General features: G+C 42.9%; 1 protein-coding gene across 5 annotated transcripts in view; it reads left to right on the top strand.

Moving 5' to 3' along the window:
* Egf (epidermal growth factor) overlaps positions 1-14876 on the top strand; it is an 82672-nt gene that overhangs the window by 32534 nt on the left and 35262 nt on the right. For 2 of the 5 annotated variants that reach the window (XR_005500244.2, NM_012842.2), the window contains exons 7-13: positions 1174-1296; positions 4059-4181; positions 5389-5514; positions 6500-6636; positions 9032-9180; positions 12637-12741; positions 14320-14543. Coding sequence is in view for 3 of the 5 variants with exons in the window: in NM_012842.2 (NP_036974.2) it covers positions 1174-1296; positions 4059-4181; positions 5389-5514; positions 6500-6636; positions 9032-9180; positions 12637-12741; positions 14320-14543 (987 nt within the window). In the remaining 2 variants the exon portion in view is untranslated. The remainder of the gene's footprint in view (positions 1-1173; positions 1297-4058; positions 4182-5388; positions 5515-6499; positions 6637-9031; positions 9181-12636; positions 12742-14319; positions 14544-14876) is intronic. The other 3 variants (XR_005500245.2, XM_039101781.2, XM_063281339.1) reach the window with 2 other exon arrangements.

Raw genomic sequence — 14876 nt, 5'->3', positions numbered from 1 at the left:
CCCTCTCTCTTACTCTCTCACATTCTCTCCCTCCCTCTTTCTTTCTCACACTCTCTCCCTTTCCCCCTCCTCCCTTTCCCTCCTTCCTTTCCTCTCTCTTCTTTCTCTTTTACTTTGACTTTGTGCAAAATATCAGGATGAGCAAATTCTTTTCTTAAATTTTAGATATTTTTAGGAGTAATTCCATAGCTAGCATCAGATTGAGAGTATTCCATACTTATCTAACCCCTCATGAGATCTAGGGAGAACCTAGGGAAACTGAACCTGACTGCTTCCTCATCTAGGCCTCCTCCTGCTTGGAAGTTCCTGGTCCTGTATAATCAGCCCTGGAGCCCTGGAGAAGTAACCTGTTTTCTAGAAGGTGCAGTGGTGTGCACATTCAAAGGAATCAGTTGACCTGGGCACATCCAGCTTCTGCCTGTTATGTATTACAGTCCCTGGCTTAGGTCCAGTGAGCTGATGCCTGTGACTTAAGAGGGTTGGCGCTTCTGTGAGAGCAGGGATGTTGAGAAGAGTCCCTCCTGGAGAGAGGGAAGACCCAAGGCAGAAGATATCCTAAATTGGCTAAAATATTCTAGTCCCAGCTTCAAGGAGCAGGATTGCAGTTCAAGGTCACCCCGAGTTCAAGCCAGCTGTGGGGGCACATAAGACACACATAAGACCCTCAGATCAATCCTCAGAGTCACAAAAAGGAGCTCCTAGCTTTCCAGGGGATTTCACCTTAACTCCATTTTAAAGATTATTTGTTTATTTTGTGTATGTGAGCACACTGTGTTTTCTTCAGACACAGCAGAAGAGGGCATCAGATCTCATTATAGATGGCTGTGAGCCACCATGTGGTTGCTGGGAATTGAACCCAGGACCTTTGTGGGGAACAGTTAGTGTTCTTAACTGCTGAGCCATCTCTCCAGCCCCTGTTGTAACTTTTTAGTAAAGGGTAAATCCTGTCTAAAACTGTGAGAAAGTGGTCTCTAAGTAACCCTGGGCCGACAGAAATGACTTCCGTGAGCCCTGAACTGCTTTCTGTTGCTCTCTCTGAGGGTTGGAGAAGTATCCCATGGTAATCCGCAGTGTAATCAAGTGACAGATGCCCCGCTTTGTGCCGATTAGGGATATCACAGTTTGTTTTCAAGGATAACATTGTTCCTGTGGGTTGTCCTTGTCATTGTGCAGATGTCAATGAGTGTGCCTTGCAGAATCACGGCTGTACTCTTGGGTGTGAAAACATCCCTGGATCCTATTACTGCACATGCCCTACAGGCTTTGTTCTGCTTCCTGATGGGAAACGATGTCACGGTAAGACGCAACAAGTCATTGTTCCATTATTTTATTTTCAGTAATGTCCTAAGGTGGCTATGATCGGAGTTGGTGGTCTTCAGAATTACCTGGGGTCGCATTTCACTTTGCTTTCTAAAACATGGCCAGTTGAAACTGGACATTGTGGTATGATGTGTGATCCCAGCACTCTTAAGGCAAACGATACATTGTTACACTTAAAAAATGAACCACAATCCCCTAGTGTAATATCTGTCAGTTTTCAGATACAATCACAATACCACTGCTATACCCCTAACATTGATGATAATTCTTAATATTGTCAAATATCAATTTTTTTCTATTATATGACTGTATAAAAAAGCTAATGAAAACAAAAGCATGTATAAGCGTGTGCTAGAGAGGGTGTTGTTAGTTTGCATTAACTTTAAAAAGTCCTCTACATAACATGTTTTAACTTGATGCACCTACCTCTCAGACTTTTTCTTAAAGAGTTATTCATTTATTATATATAAATATACTTCAGACATACTGGAAGAGGGCATCAGATCCCATTATAGATGGTTGTGAGCCACCATGTGGTTGCTGGGATTTGGACTCAGGACCTCTGGAAGTCAGTGCTTTTAACCACTGAGCCATCTCTCCAGCCCTCATAGACTCTTCTTATCCCTCATTTAGTGTTAATTAAGTTAACTTTTTATTTACGCCAGAGCTTCTTGCTTTGTGTATTTTGTCAATTACATTTCTAAACGTCTCTGCAGTGTTCTGTGAACTTGCAATCATAGACTGGATTAGATTTAGCATTGAATTTCTTGGCCGGAATACATTATAAACGTATTTGTACTTCCACCAAGATATAGGTAACGCCCTGTTGTCCCTTTGTATCGTGAGACTAGTCAGGGTCCAGTCGTCTGTTACAGAGCTCACCACTCCCGTTTTAATATTATTTCCTAGATCCATTATTTCACCAATGGTTTAGAAGTAATATTCTTGTCCTTCAGTTTCTAACTATTAATTAGAAAGCTTTTATTTTTTTATTTTTATTTTTTAAGTTTTATTTTATTGTATATGAGTACACACCAGAAGAGGGCATCAGATCTCATTACAGATGGTTGTGGTTGCTGGGATTTGAACTCAGGACCTCAGGAAGAGCAGTCAGTGCTCTTAACCACTGATCCATCTCTCCAGCCCCTAGAAAGCTTTTATAAGGGAAACTTTTATCTCATTCACTGTCTGCTTTCCCAAGACTCAATTCTTACAGTATAGGGCAAAACAAATGTGAAAATTTGTATTTAGAGGATATAATTTGCCAGTGAATTAGTCATTTCTAGGTTTGCGGGGACATCAATGTTAGAGTGTACTTAAAAAAAGAAACAAAGAATATTGTGAATTCCTGTGGATACCCCCAGGGCGAATTTAGGATTGCATAGTCAGATATCGTGTTGTCCTGGGTTTTAGTCTACTCTTAGCATGACTAATATACAGACACATGTTTGGAATCATGCTTATTATATAGATGATGGAGAACAGGTCTGTCTGTATATCGTCTTGGTTTATGAAACCAGGTTCATTGAAGTTGATGGGTAATAAATAATGAACTGTATGGAAATTACCTATCAGCACTGCACAGGAGACTTGCTTCTGGCCTATTAGTAAATGCCCTAAAAGACTGGATGCAAATTGGTTGAATATAGGCCTCATCATATGCCAACAAGAACACATACAGTTTTACTTAATTCTCAAAGCTTCTAGACATTTTAAGTTTGCATTCAAGTTTGCTGGAGTTAATTCTTTTTTTTAAAATTCTTTTAAATATTTATTTATTATATATCAGTACCCTGTCGCTGTCTTCAGACACACCAGAAGAGGGCATCAGATCCCATTACAGTTGGTTGTGAGCCACCATGTGGTTGCTGGGATTTGAACTCAGGACCTCTGGAAGAGCAGCCAATACTCTTAACCGCTGAGCCATCTCTCCAGCCCCTGGAGTTAATTCTTATGCAAGGTATAGAGTAGGGTTTAAATTTCTTAAATCACTATGCAGTTATTTCTGTATTACTGTTGGACTTTTATGTGTACACCCATTTAAAATTACACCTTCTCTAGCACAAACTTATATATTTGAAGGTTTTATTTTCATTAGGTTTGTTTTGATACAATCCCATTAGCGTAGTGTAGGTTGGCATTGATCTTGAGGTTCTCCTGACTCAGCTTTCTGTGGCTGGGATTACAGGCGTGTGACATCACTCCCAGTTGGAGCCTTTTCTAATCTGAATTTTCTATCTTTTCCTAATGTCATCTTCTATTGTTTCCTCTTCCTATTTCCCAGTGTTCTGAAGGCGTGCATTAGCACACATACGTCATGTTTTCCTATGCATTCGTCATGAACTTTGGTATTTGTTAAGAGCCTTTCATTTCTCTTCCATCATTTAACCATACACAAAATACCTTTGCTGTTTCCAACGTGTGTAATATCCAGAATCACTTGCTACAATTCTATGTAAAATATTTTGGAATTCTGGTGTCAAACAACTTTAAAGATCTTATTCAAAATAGGAGAAATCATAGAAGGTTAGAGCCAGTTTCCCAGAATCCTAGCTCTTTACTTTTTAAAATTTAGATCGATACTTTGTTCCTTGTTTTGGTATTTCTCAAGACTGTGGCATCTCATAAATGTTAGATTTTTTTATCCAACTTTCTTCTTTCAGAGTAGAAACTGATTGATTGTAACAAATTTTTACAACCCAATTTAGCACTAATGTTACTTTGTTCTTCTTAATTAGAACTTGTTGCCTGTCCAGGCAACAGATCAGAGTGTAGCCATGATTGCATCCTGACATCAGATGGTCCTCTGTGCATCTGTCCAGCAGGTTCAGTGCTCGGAAAAGATGGGAAGACATGCACTGGTGAGTTTATTGGCTGTCTGTTGACTTAGCACTATGAATCTTCTAAGAGACACTGAACATTTTACTCTATTGCCAAAGCAGATTAGGTTTTCCAATTATCACATATTGAAAGAAATTTATATAACCAATTAATAGGTAAATTTGGGAGGTTTTTTAAGACAGTAGAGTGGTTTCTAGAATGTTCTTTGACATTGTTAATCCTGGACCAGCATTACCAGTTCCTAGCAGTGTGGTGTCAACCCCTCATGTGACCTTAGTGCTGCAGGAAGGATGCAGAGTGCTCAGCATATTGGGGGCAGCTAATAAGTAAACAACCCTATGCCTTTCTCTTCCTAGAGACTTAAGCACACAGAAGTCTGGATAAAACTCAGGATTATTGGAAGAGTTTCAAGTAGTTTTTAATTGTTTAAATAAAATCTGCAAAATATGAAGACACATACTTGGTGGGATTTGGTGTTAGCCAAATCTAGAATTGAAAACAAAGTGAGTTAAGATCAATGAAAAACAAAACAAACAAACCAAAAGGCCAAAGTCAAGAGGCCAAAAATGTTTGAGATAGAAAGATTGGGGGTTGGGGATTTAGCTCAGTGGTAGAGCGCTTGCCTAGGAAGCGCAAGGCCCTGGGTTCGATCCCCAGCTCTGAAAAAAAGAACCAAAAAAAAAAAAAAAAAAAAAGAAAGAAAGAAAGATTGTATTACCCAGCAGAAGAGTTAGGACAAACTCGAAATGCGTTTCTTTGGGTGGCTGCCAGTGCGTGTGTTCCTGAACCCAGCGGTGGAAGGCACAGACAAGGGCCAAAGGAATGTGAAGGGTTAAGGGAAAGAGGAGGCCATGACTGACAGTTCCACTAAACTCTGAAGAGAATCTTGATGGCAGCAGTGCCAGTGATTAAGAAAATGGGTCTAGGGGCTGGAGAGATGGTTCAGTGGTTAAGAGCACCAACTGCTCTTCCTGAGGTCCTGAGTTCAAATCCCAGCAACCACATGGTGGCTCACAACCATCTGTAATGAGATCTGATGCCCTCTTCTGGTGTGTCTGAAGGCAGCTACAGTGTACTCATACAATAAAATAAAATCTTAAAAAATAAATTAAAAAAAAAAAGAAAATGGGTCTAACGGACATAGGGTTAGTTCTTCGGGGTACTTTCATGAAGGATTGTTACATTTTGTGTGATATGGCATCATCCCCCGGTGGCTGGTTTTTGTAGGTTGTTCATCTCCTGATAATGGTGGATGCAGCCAGATCTGCCTTCCTCTCAGCCTAGCATCCTGGGAATGTGATTGCTTTCCTGGGTACGACCTACAATTGGACCGAAAGAGCTGTGCAGCTTCAGGTTAGCGCCGTGGTTGTTTGAATGTCTCAACCTGAACCAAAGAGATCACACAAACCAGGGTTGCATTAGAGATGTGCAAAGTTAAATTGCTTCCGGATTCCTGGTGGAAAATATGATTTGAGAAGGAAATGTTGGAAGTAGGAAGTGAATCTCGTTACTATGAACAATATAAGTAACTGCAGCATAAATAACGAAGACCTTTTCTTACTTAAGGGGCATCCAGACACTCATAGTGGGGCCTGGTAACTTTAGTAAATGGGGAGGCCATCATGGGGAGTGGGCTTAAAGAACTTTATAGTTAACCCATGTGTAATCAATATTTGTTGGCTGGTTTGATTTTGATCTTTCTGGTATAGCAATGATAACAGTTTGACAACTTCTTTTCCCCTCAACTTGAGTGTGGAGTTTTATGCTTCAGCTGCTGCTTCTCTGCATCTGCTGACATTGCATCTTTTCACTACCCTTGGAAATCTGAGAATTATGCCAAGTTGACTTTCGTGTGTTGAGGGTTGATTGTGCTGATAATCTGAAATGCTGTGATGCTTGCCTAAGTCTGACCTCAATACCCTTAACTCCATAAGGTCTTGGCTAATAAAACATAAGGAACTAGAAAGTGATTAGGGAGCCTTATAATTCAAAGGATTGTATGATCCCCTTTCAGAAGAGCACCCAGCTATGGAAAATGAATCGGTGAGTTCATCCTGTGTGAGTAAAGGAGGTTACAGCCAAAAAAAAGATCTGAGTGATTTGTCTGTGCTTTGGGTTAATGCCTTTCTATAAGTAAGGACCCAGGGATGGAATCTGGCAGTGACGCTTTGCAAGAGGGGTAGGTCTTTCCACCTGTCTGCCTATGTAACCCTGCTGGGAGATGAGCAGACTAATATTGCAGGAACTAAAGAAGATTGTGCAGTGAAAAGCAAGAGTCACAAATGCCGTGGATTTTAAAGCATTTTCGGTTCAACCCTATTTAAAATTTTGTTAACAGGACCGCAGCCATTTTTACTGTTTGCAAATTCCCAGGACATACGACACATGCATTTTGATGGAACAGACTACAAAACTCTGCTCAGCCGGCAGATGGGAATGGTTTTTGCCTTGGATTATGACCCCGTGGAAAGCAAGGTACACTTTTCCTTATGCATGAACATATTATGAAAGTGGAGGATTTTAGCTTCACTGATGTCCCGGGCTACTGTGAGCTCTACCACACTCACAGTACCAGACCCAGAACAAGTTAAATATATGCATTTGAGGGACGTTAAGAACGCTTGTGCTCGGGGTTGGGGATTTAGCTCAGTGGTAGAGCGCTTGCCTAGTGAGCGCAAGGCCCTGGGTTCGGTCCCCAGCTCCGAAAAAAAAAAGGAAAAAATGGAAAAAAAAAAAAAAAAAAGAACGCTTGTGCTCTGACACCCTCACCCCGTTCCTCGTTAGCCACCTTCCTGGGGAGATTGTGCAGCATCTTCCTTCCAGTTGCCTCTCTGGAGGGGCAAGAGGGAGACCAGCATGATGCTCGCCCATAGCTGTCCCATCAGGAGGGTTTAGATTATTTGCTAGTTATGAGCGGAGGGTGGGTTGGGCTTAGGGTGTAAGAAGTATGAGCTAGTAGTTGGCATTTGATATGAGTCACCGGGAGAGGGGACAAAATGACTTCTTAAGTATGAAAATCGGGAAACAAGCTTCATGACTTCTGTGAAAATAGCAGCCTAACACATAATGGTTTATGTAAATAACATCAAGCATAAGTCAGGCGGTGTTAACCATTCTCATGATTAGCGGTCTAATTTTCTTTCTTTCTTTCTTTCTTTTTTTTTTCTTTTCTTTTTTTCAGAGCTGGGGACCAAACCCAGGGCCTTGTGCTTGCTAGGCAAGCGCTCTACCACTGAGCTAAATCCCCAACCCCTTCTTTCTTTTTTTTTAAAAAAAATTTATATTATTTATTTAATGCATACAACACAACAGAAGAGGGCATCAGATCCCATTACAGATGGTTGTGAGTCACCATGTGGTTGCTGGGAATTGAACTCAGGACCTCTGGAAGAGCGGTCAGTGCTGTTCACCGCTGAGCCATCTCTCCAGCTCGTGTTTTCATTTTCTTACTACTCAAACTGTGGTCTTTGGTCCATCTGGAGCTTCTTAGAACTGAATTCTAGGTCCCACCCCAACCACTGAACTAGAAGCTGAATTTTAGCAAGATCCTCAGGTGACTGGTGAGAGAGAGAGATTAAGACGCTTATGGTTACACGCCTTAGGAAGTAGCAGAGTCTATCTCATAGGCCGCATCGTCCACACAGAAAGCACTCTGCAGCTGCAGAGTTGGACAAGAGGAAGGACTCGGGATGAAAGGAGCTTCAGGAAATAGCTGACCAAATGCCCTCACATTTGTAGTCTGGGAAATCGGGGCTTTGTGCCTCAGCTGAGGTAGGTCAGCAAGCGAGCACCCACGTTTTCTGAATTGACCTGAAGTGGAGTGCTGGGGACTGGACCAATGCAGACACAGCTCAGCTTTTGTCCCTCATTTGATCGCAAATCACTGCTTTCTGTCCAGCTGAAGGAGCTACTGGGGGTTTAGTAGAAATGCGGTGTCACTGAGCAGTGGTCAAAGGTAACCACATTAACAGTGTAGGATTAGGGGTGTGTGCATGAATGTGTGTGTGTGTGTGTGTGTGAGAGAGAGAGAGAGAGAGAGAGACAGAGACAGAGAGAGACAGAGATAGAGACAGGGAGAGAGACAGACAGAGACAGGGAGAGAGACAGAGACAGAGAGAGACAGAGAGACAGAGACAGGGAGAGAAACAGAGAGACAGAGACAGGGAGAGAGACAGGGAGAGAGACAGAGAGACAGAGACAGGGAGACAGACAGAGACAGACAGAGACAGAGAGACAGGGAGAGAGACAGAGACATGGAGAGACAGAGACATGGAGAGAGACAGACAGAGACAGAGAGACAGGGAGAGAGACAGAGACATGGAGAGACAGAGACATGGAGAGAGACAGAGACAGAGTCTTAGGGGTTTTTTTGCTGTGAAAAGACACCATGGCAATGGCAGCTCCTATAAGGAAAAGCATTTCCCTAGGGCTGGCTTACGGTTCAGAGGTTTACTCCATTATCATTATGACAGAAATCATGGCAGCGTACAGGTAGACACAGTACGGAGAGTTCTACATCCAGATCAGCAGGAAGAGAGAGAGACACTGGGCCTGGTGTCTGAAACCTTCAAGCCCACACCCAGTGACACACTTCCTCCAACAAGGCCACACCTCCTAGTAGTGGCACCCTTGTGACCACGCACTCAAATCTTCCAGCCTCTAGGGACCATGCTTATTCAAACCACCACAGAGATTAGATTTCTCAAGGTTACACGTGCTCAGGAGTAGCAGAGTTGGGGCTTACTGTAGCTATGTCTGCCTCTCTCTGATAATAATTGCATTGCATGACCTGAAGACCTGTTAATCCTTCATGCATATTCTACATGAATATTTAGAACACAAGCCAGAGATGCCTCGTTCTCTCTTGCAGATATATTTTGCACAGACAGCCCTGAAGTGGATAGAGAGGGCTAATCTGGATGGCTCCCAGCGAGAAAGACTTATCACGGAAGGAGTAGACACGCCAGAAGGTCTTGCCGTGGACTGGATTGGCCGGAGAATCTACTGGACGGACAGTGGGTCAGTCTCTCGCTGTGGTTTTCTGCCACAGGAGATGGAAGGGAGGGAGCAGGCGATACTACTGGCTTTGTTCTCCACTATGAACACAGAGAAATACTGCTCGATACTTGGAGAGGATGAGAGATGGCTCCAGTGGTGTCCATACTCCTCACCCTTCCCCAACACCAAGCAAGCCGCTCCTTTCATGGGACAGGGTCCGCAGTGATAGGATTTCCAGGACCAAGAAAGTGACAGGTATTTGCGGTTGAGACCACTGTCAACAGTGCAGCCTCAAACCTGTCTGAGCACCATCAGGAAACATCTGCTGGCATAAGGCTCTCTCCGAGGTATCCTCCAGAAGGGAAGGCGATGGGATCTGGCTTTGTGGTCAGCTCTCAGTTTAGCTGAGAAGAAGGGACACATTTTTCCCATTTAACAAACGAGAACAAATGCTTGGTAGATAGAGGTAGGGAAGGGTTGGCCACGCATAAGCCCTTGCCCAAGGGCAGGAAGGTTGAGCCGGGCTGAGGAATCGGTGGGCCCCACTCCTTCATTTTTCAGCCCTGAGAGGCTGAGGTTGTTCGGGGTGTTTACAAGCTTGCGAATGGCAAGTCCTGCACAAACATCCTTGCCCTGGCTCCTGCTGATCAGGCATGAAGGAAAGACCAGAAGGCTCCCTGGAGATGGGAAGACATTTTTAAAGGTTGGATAGGGTAGGCTTCTTCCCTTTGTGGGTAACAAGAGAAGCAAAGTTGGGACATTTCTGTCCTCTCAACCCCCTCTCTCCCTGTGACTTGTGGCCTCTGTGAGCCTGAGAACAGGGCTGGACAGAAGGAGGATAGACAAGGGAAGGGGCTCCCTCCTGCATGATAAGGAAAGGAAAAAGGAAAAAAGAAAATTAATTAGGACTTCACATCTGGGAGAACCTTAGTGCCAACTCAGAAAACAGAGTCCCAGGGACCAGGCACATGGGCTTGGGCACAGCTGTTCTGTGTACAGAAAGTCTCTGGTTATGGGAAGCAAGCAGGTTCTTCACAGTGAGCCAGATGTGTGGTACGGTGTGCAGTCACCGATGAAATGCTCTCGCCATGTCCAGGTTGAGCGTGGCTTTTTACCCAATTGCTTATTTAGCCTCCACCTTCATTCTTCTATTGCGTGTACATATGTCTATTAAATAATTGTGGTGTGCACTAAGAGGGTCCCATCCAGGATACTATTAAGTCCTAAATAGGCAGGCTGTCATATCTCTCGAAGATCAAGAGAACTTATAATCAAAGTGCTAAAGTAACTTTCCCAGGGTTAAACAGTGAACTCAAGGTTAGCCATTCCCAGAGGCTCTTCCTGACTCATCCCAGAAATGAGTTTGGGGTGCTACTTGGGGTAGCAATGCACTTAGCATGTGAAGACTTGGGTTCAAGCCGCCAGGACCACAAAACCTGCATAGAGGGGTACTGTCCCCTTCACTCAGCGTCAGAATGGGTGAGACCCAGAGTCACGGAACAGAGTCAAATCAACTCCTGCCAAAACAATTATAACTGTCATAATAACAGCCTTCTTCATGTTGAACTGACTTAAAAGGATGTTCTCCCTGTCAGCTGTGGGTAATGATAGAGCTGGTGTGTGGTTGTTTTCAAAGTGTAAACGTTTATCAGGGTTACAGATGTCAACAGCTCTCAGCTGCTCTGAGGTAGCTTTCTTCCCCTTTCCACACGTTCAGGGGGCACCTCTAATTTTGCCAGCGTGTGATTAGTGCCTACTGCCTAGGCAGTGCCTTCAGATGGGCACAGCTGGAGCCTTCAGAGCCAGACCTCACATCCCCCAACCCATTGACTTCAGCAATAACAAACCCTTCTTAAGCCCTCTCCGCTCTGAAAGACAGCTGCTTAAACAAAACCTCTAATTTGTCTGGAAATGAGAGGTTTGTGATTTAAAAGCCTTGATATTAGCTAGAAATTTGACTTAAATGACTGAAACTTTAATCCTAGGTATTAGATTACGTGGCAACTCTAAGTCAATGAAAACCAAAGAGGGGTGGCTATATTGGTTGAGAGAAAAGACATTCATATGAGTATGACACACTGATAATTATATGCAATTATTAATTAACATTAAGGAATCCTGACTTCTAAAGTTAGTTGTGCCATCAAGGTAAAGATACATGTGTGATTGTTCGTTGGGGCACTCTCTGGAGAACTGCAGCAAACATAAATTGTCCTTGGGTCTTTGCCTTCTCCTCCTCCTCCTCCTCCTCCTCCTTCTCCTCTTCCTCCTCTTCCTCCTCCTCCTCCTCCTCCTCTTCCTCCTCCTCTTCTTCCTCTTCTTCCTCTTCTTCCTTTTTCTCCTCCTTCTTCTTATTTCATGTATATGAGTACACTGTAGCTGTCTTCAGACACAACAGAAGAGGACATCAGATCCCATTACAGATGGTTGTGAGCCACCATGTGGTTGCTGGGAATTCAGAACCTCTGGAAGAGCACTCAGTGCTCTTAACCACTGAGCCATCTCTCCAGCCCATGGGTCTCTGCTTTGCTTTTGGCCTGAACTGAACAGCACTGTGGAAAGCTCAATTCTCATTGCCTAACTCCTGCTCCAAGCAGTTGAAACTTATTCGGGATATAGCAGTGAGATCAGAGAGGGTGGTTTTATTACCTCTGGTCACACACTTCAGAAGGGGACAGATATGGCTATAAAGGAACTGAAATCACAGAAGCGAAGGGAGGGATAAGGGCTAACCACCTGTCTGCCCTGAAGCAAGCTGGATGAGAGTTGAAGCCCATGCAAATCTCCCCCTGCTCTGCTTACTTGGCTGGCTTGTGCCTTCTTCCCATGGTCTGTGACCTGGCCTCCTGTGACTATTCTGGCCTCCTCATCTCTGGCTTCCAAGAGCTCTAGCAGGAGATGGAAGGTTGTGAAGAGAAAGACTAAATAAATGTTTGCTTTTTTTGGCTTTGTCTCTGCCAGGCTGCTGACTGTCCTCCTTTATCCTGTCCTGTGCCTGGGACCAGTAGGGTGTGCTAGTTAACTGGTGTTGTTTGTTTGTTTGGTTTTGGTTTTGGTTTTTCAAGATATGGTTTCTCTGTGTCTCCCTGGCTGTCCTAGAACTCACTTTGTAGACAGGGTTGGCCTCAAACTCAGAGATTTGCCTTTCTCTGACTCCCAAGTGCTGGGATTAAAGGTGAGTGTCACCACTGTCTAGCTGTATTTTAAATCAATAGAAAATTTTATGTCGAGAGTTTGCTGGTATAAACTTGATGAGTGAGTGTGTGTGTGTGTGTGTGTGTGTGTGTGTGAGAGAGAGAGAGAGAGAGAGAGAGAGAAAGAGAGAGAGAGAGAGAGAGAGAGAGAGAGAGAGAGAGGAGGGGGGGAGGGAGAGAGAGAGACACACACAGAGAGAATGTTCATGTATCAGCAGAGAAAAGGAAAGATTTTATTTGAAAATGATGAGTTAACACCTCCCCACTTACATTTACCTTTTAGGAAGTCCGTCATTGAAGGGAGTGATTTGAGCGGGAAGCATCATCAAATAATCATCAAAGAGAGCATCTCAAGGCCACGAGGAATAGCTGTGCATCCAAAGGCCAGGTAGATATCTATGAAAAGAGGGTACCATTGGTCTGAGCTTATGCAGTTGTTCATGTCTGCAATGCTCATGACCAGAATGTGTGCTAAGACCTCAGGTGGTCAGTGCAGTTAAAAGCCAAGCAGCTCTGTGGATTCTGCTACGATCTTGAGAACCAGTATGCCCAACAACTTACATCCCTACCTTAGCTCTTGGTTCTCATTAACCAACTATGCTTAGTCTTGTGAGTTTACTTTTCTTATAAATCTTATGTTGCCGGAACTGGAAAGATGTCTCAGTGGTTAAGAGCACTGACTGCTCCTCCAGAGGTCCTGGGTTTGGTTTGTTCCCAGCATCCACATGACAGTTCACAATCATCTGGAACTCCAGCTCCAGGAGATCCAGTAGCCTCTCTGGCCTCCATAGGTACCAGGCATGAAATGCTACGCGTAGATACACAGGCAAGCCAAACCCTCTACATACAAATGTAAAAATCCTTTATGAATCACAAAGAGTTAAAACTCTACATTGTTCCTTGAGTGGAAAATGAAATTAGGAGTGTTGACTTATCAACACTATTTAGAAAACTCTTAGGATGACTTCAAATGATAGGTCATTTCTAGAATCAGATGAGCAGAGATGTAAATTATGAAAGTACTAATCTATTATCTATAATCTATTGATATCTATATCTATATATTATATCTCTCTATGTATATCTATATATTATATCTATAATCTATTAATAGCATAGAATCTATGCTATTGTGAATTAGCATCACGTTTTGGTTTGAGAATAGAATGGAGGAGAATATAAAGAGTTTCTTCAGAGTTGTTAAAAAGCAAAGAGAAAAACAAATACGTTTTTGTTTTATTGGTCTTTTCAACCACAGACTGCCTAATATCACAGCAGTGCAGCATGTCTGTTCCGTAGCCAACTGCAGTTCCACTGGGCTTCAGTGGTTTAGAGCCGGCTCTCGGCATGCGGCCAGACAGAACCTTGTAGTTTTTATTTTTGATGGAAGTTTTACAGTGGTCTCTGGATGATGTGTTAGTAGTAACTGACAATTGATCTGGAGTTGATCAAATGGCTAAAACAAAGAGAACCATCTCTAAACAAGTCAACTAGATATTAAACCAGATTGAGATTTTTTAAATTGTGAAGTTAAAGTTATCTTCGTAGGTAAAGTCACTTACATTACTCTAGGAAACAGGGAAACACACTATTTCTTGTATGTTGTAATATGTGCATAATCTAAGAATGAGCTACCAAATTTTGTGCATTTTCCTGCTAATTTACAACTGTTCATTCAAGTACGAATTTGAATAGTAACAGTCTACAATTTCAAAAATCAATTCCTTTTTCATCTAATGATCTGACACCATTTTTTCTTTTTGTTCTAGATGCTTTATGCAGACCAGATAATTGAGGGTTTTCTTTGTTTTTGTTTTTAATTGTTTAGCATGCATTGCTGCGTTTTCTCCTTGGATACTTTTTGGTGTACCACTCTTTAAAGTAATGTATATTGGTTTCCTAAGTCTTGAACGAATATAAAAAGTCTTTTCATGCAAATTTAACTTGTGAGTTTTCTTGATTGAAGGAGACTATTCTGGACGGACACGGGGATGTCTCCGCGGATTGAAAGCTCTTCCCTTCAAGGTTCTGACCGGACGCTGATAGCCAGCTCTAATCTACTGGAACCCAGTGGAATCGCGATTGACTACTTAACAGACACTTTGTACTGGTGTGACACCAAGCTGTCTGTGATTGAAATGGCCGATCTAGATGGTTCCAAACGCCGCAGACTTACCCAGAACGATGTAGGTGAGGCTTCAGGCTGTATGACTTTTTTCATCTTTAGTTTAGTAATACTATTTTTTTTAAATCATGTGCACATATGTATGTGTTCAGGAACATATGCATACGAGTGCACATAACCACAAAGGCCAGAGAGTGTGTTAGGTCGTCTGGAGCTGAAGTTTCAAGTGACTGCTGGAAGCCAAACATGGATTTTCTGCTAGAGCAGTATTTGCTCATGACAGCTGGGCCATCTCTTTAGCTCTGACTTCCTTGATTCAGTGCTGATGAATGTTAAATCCAGAGTGTACTTACACACGTACACATTTAACCAGACTAGAGAGACAGGGTTCTTCAAGA

Source organism: Rattus norvegicus, chromosome 2, assembly GCF_036323735.1.
Source record: "Rattus norvegicus strain BN/NHsdMcwi chromosome 2, GRCr8, whole genome shotgun sequence".
Taxonomy (NCBI): Eukaryota; Metazoa; Chordata; class Mammalia; order Rodentia; family Muridae; genus Rattus; species Rattus norvegicus.
Note: the sequence above shows the minus strand (reverse complement) of the source record. Positions and strands in the feature narration are given on the sequence as shown.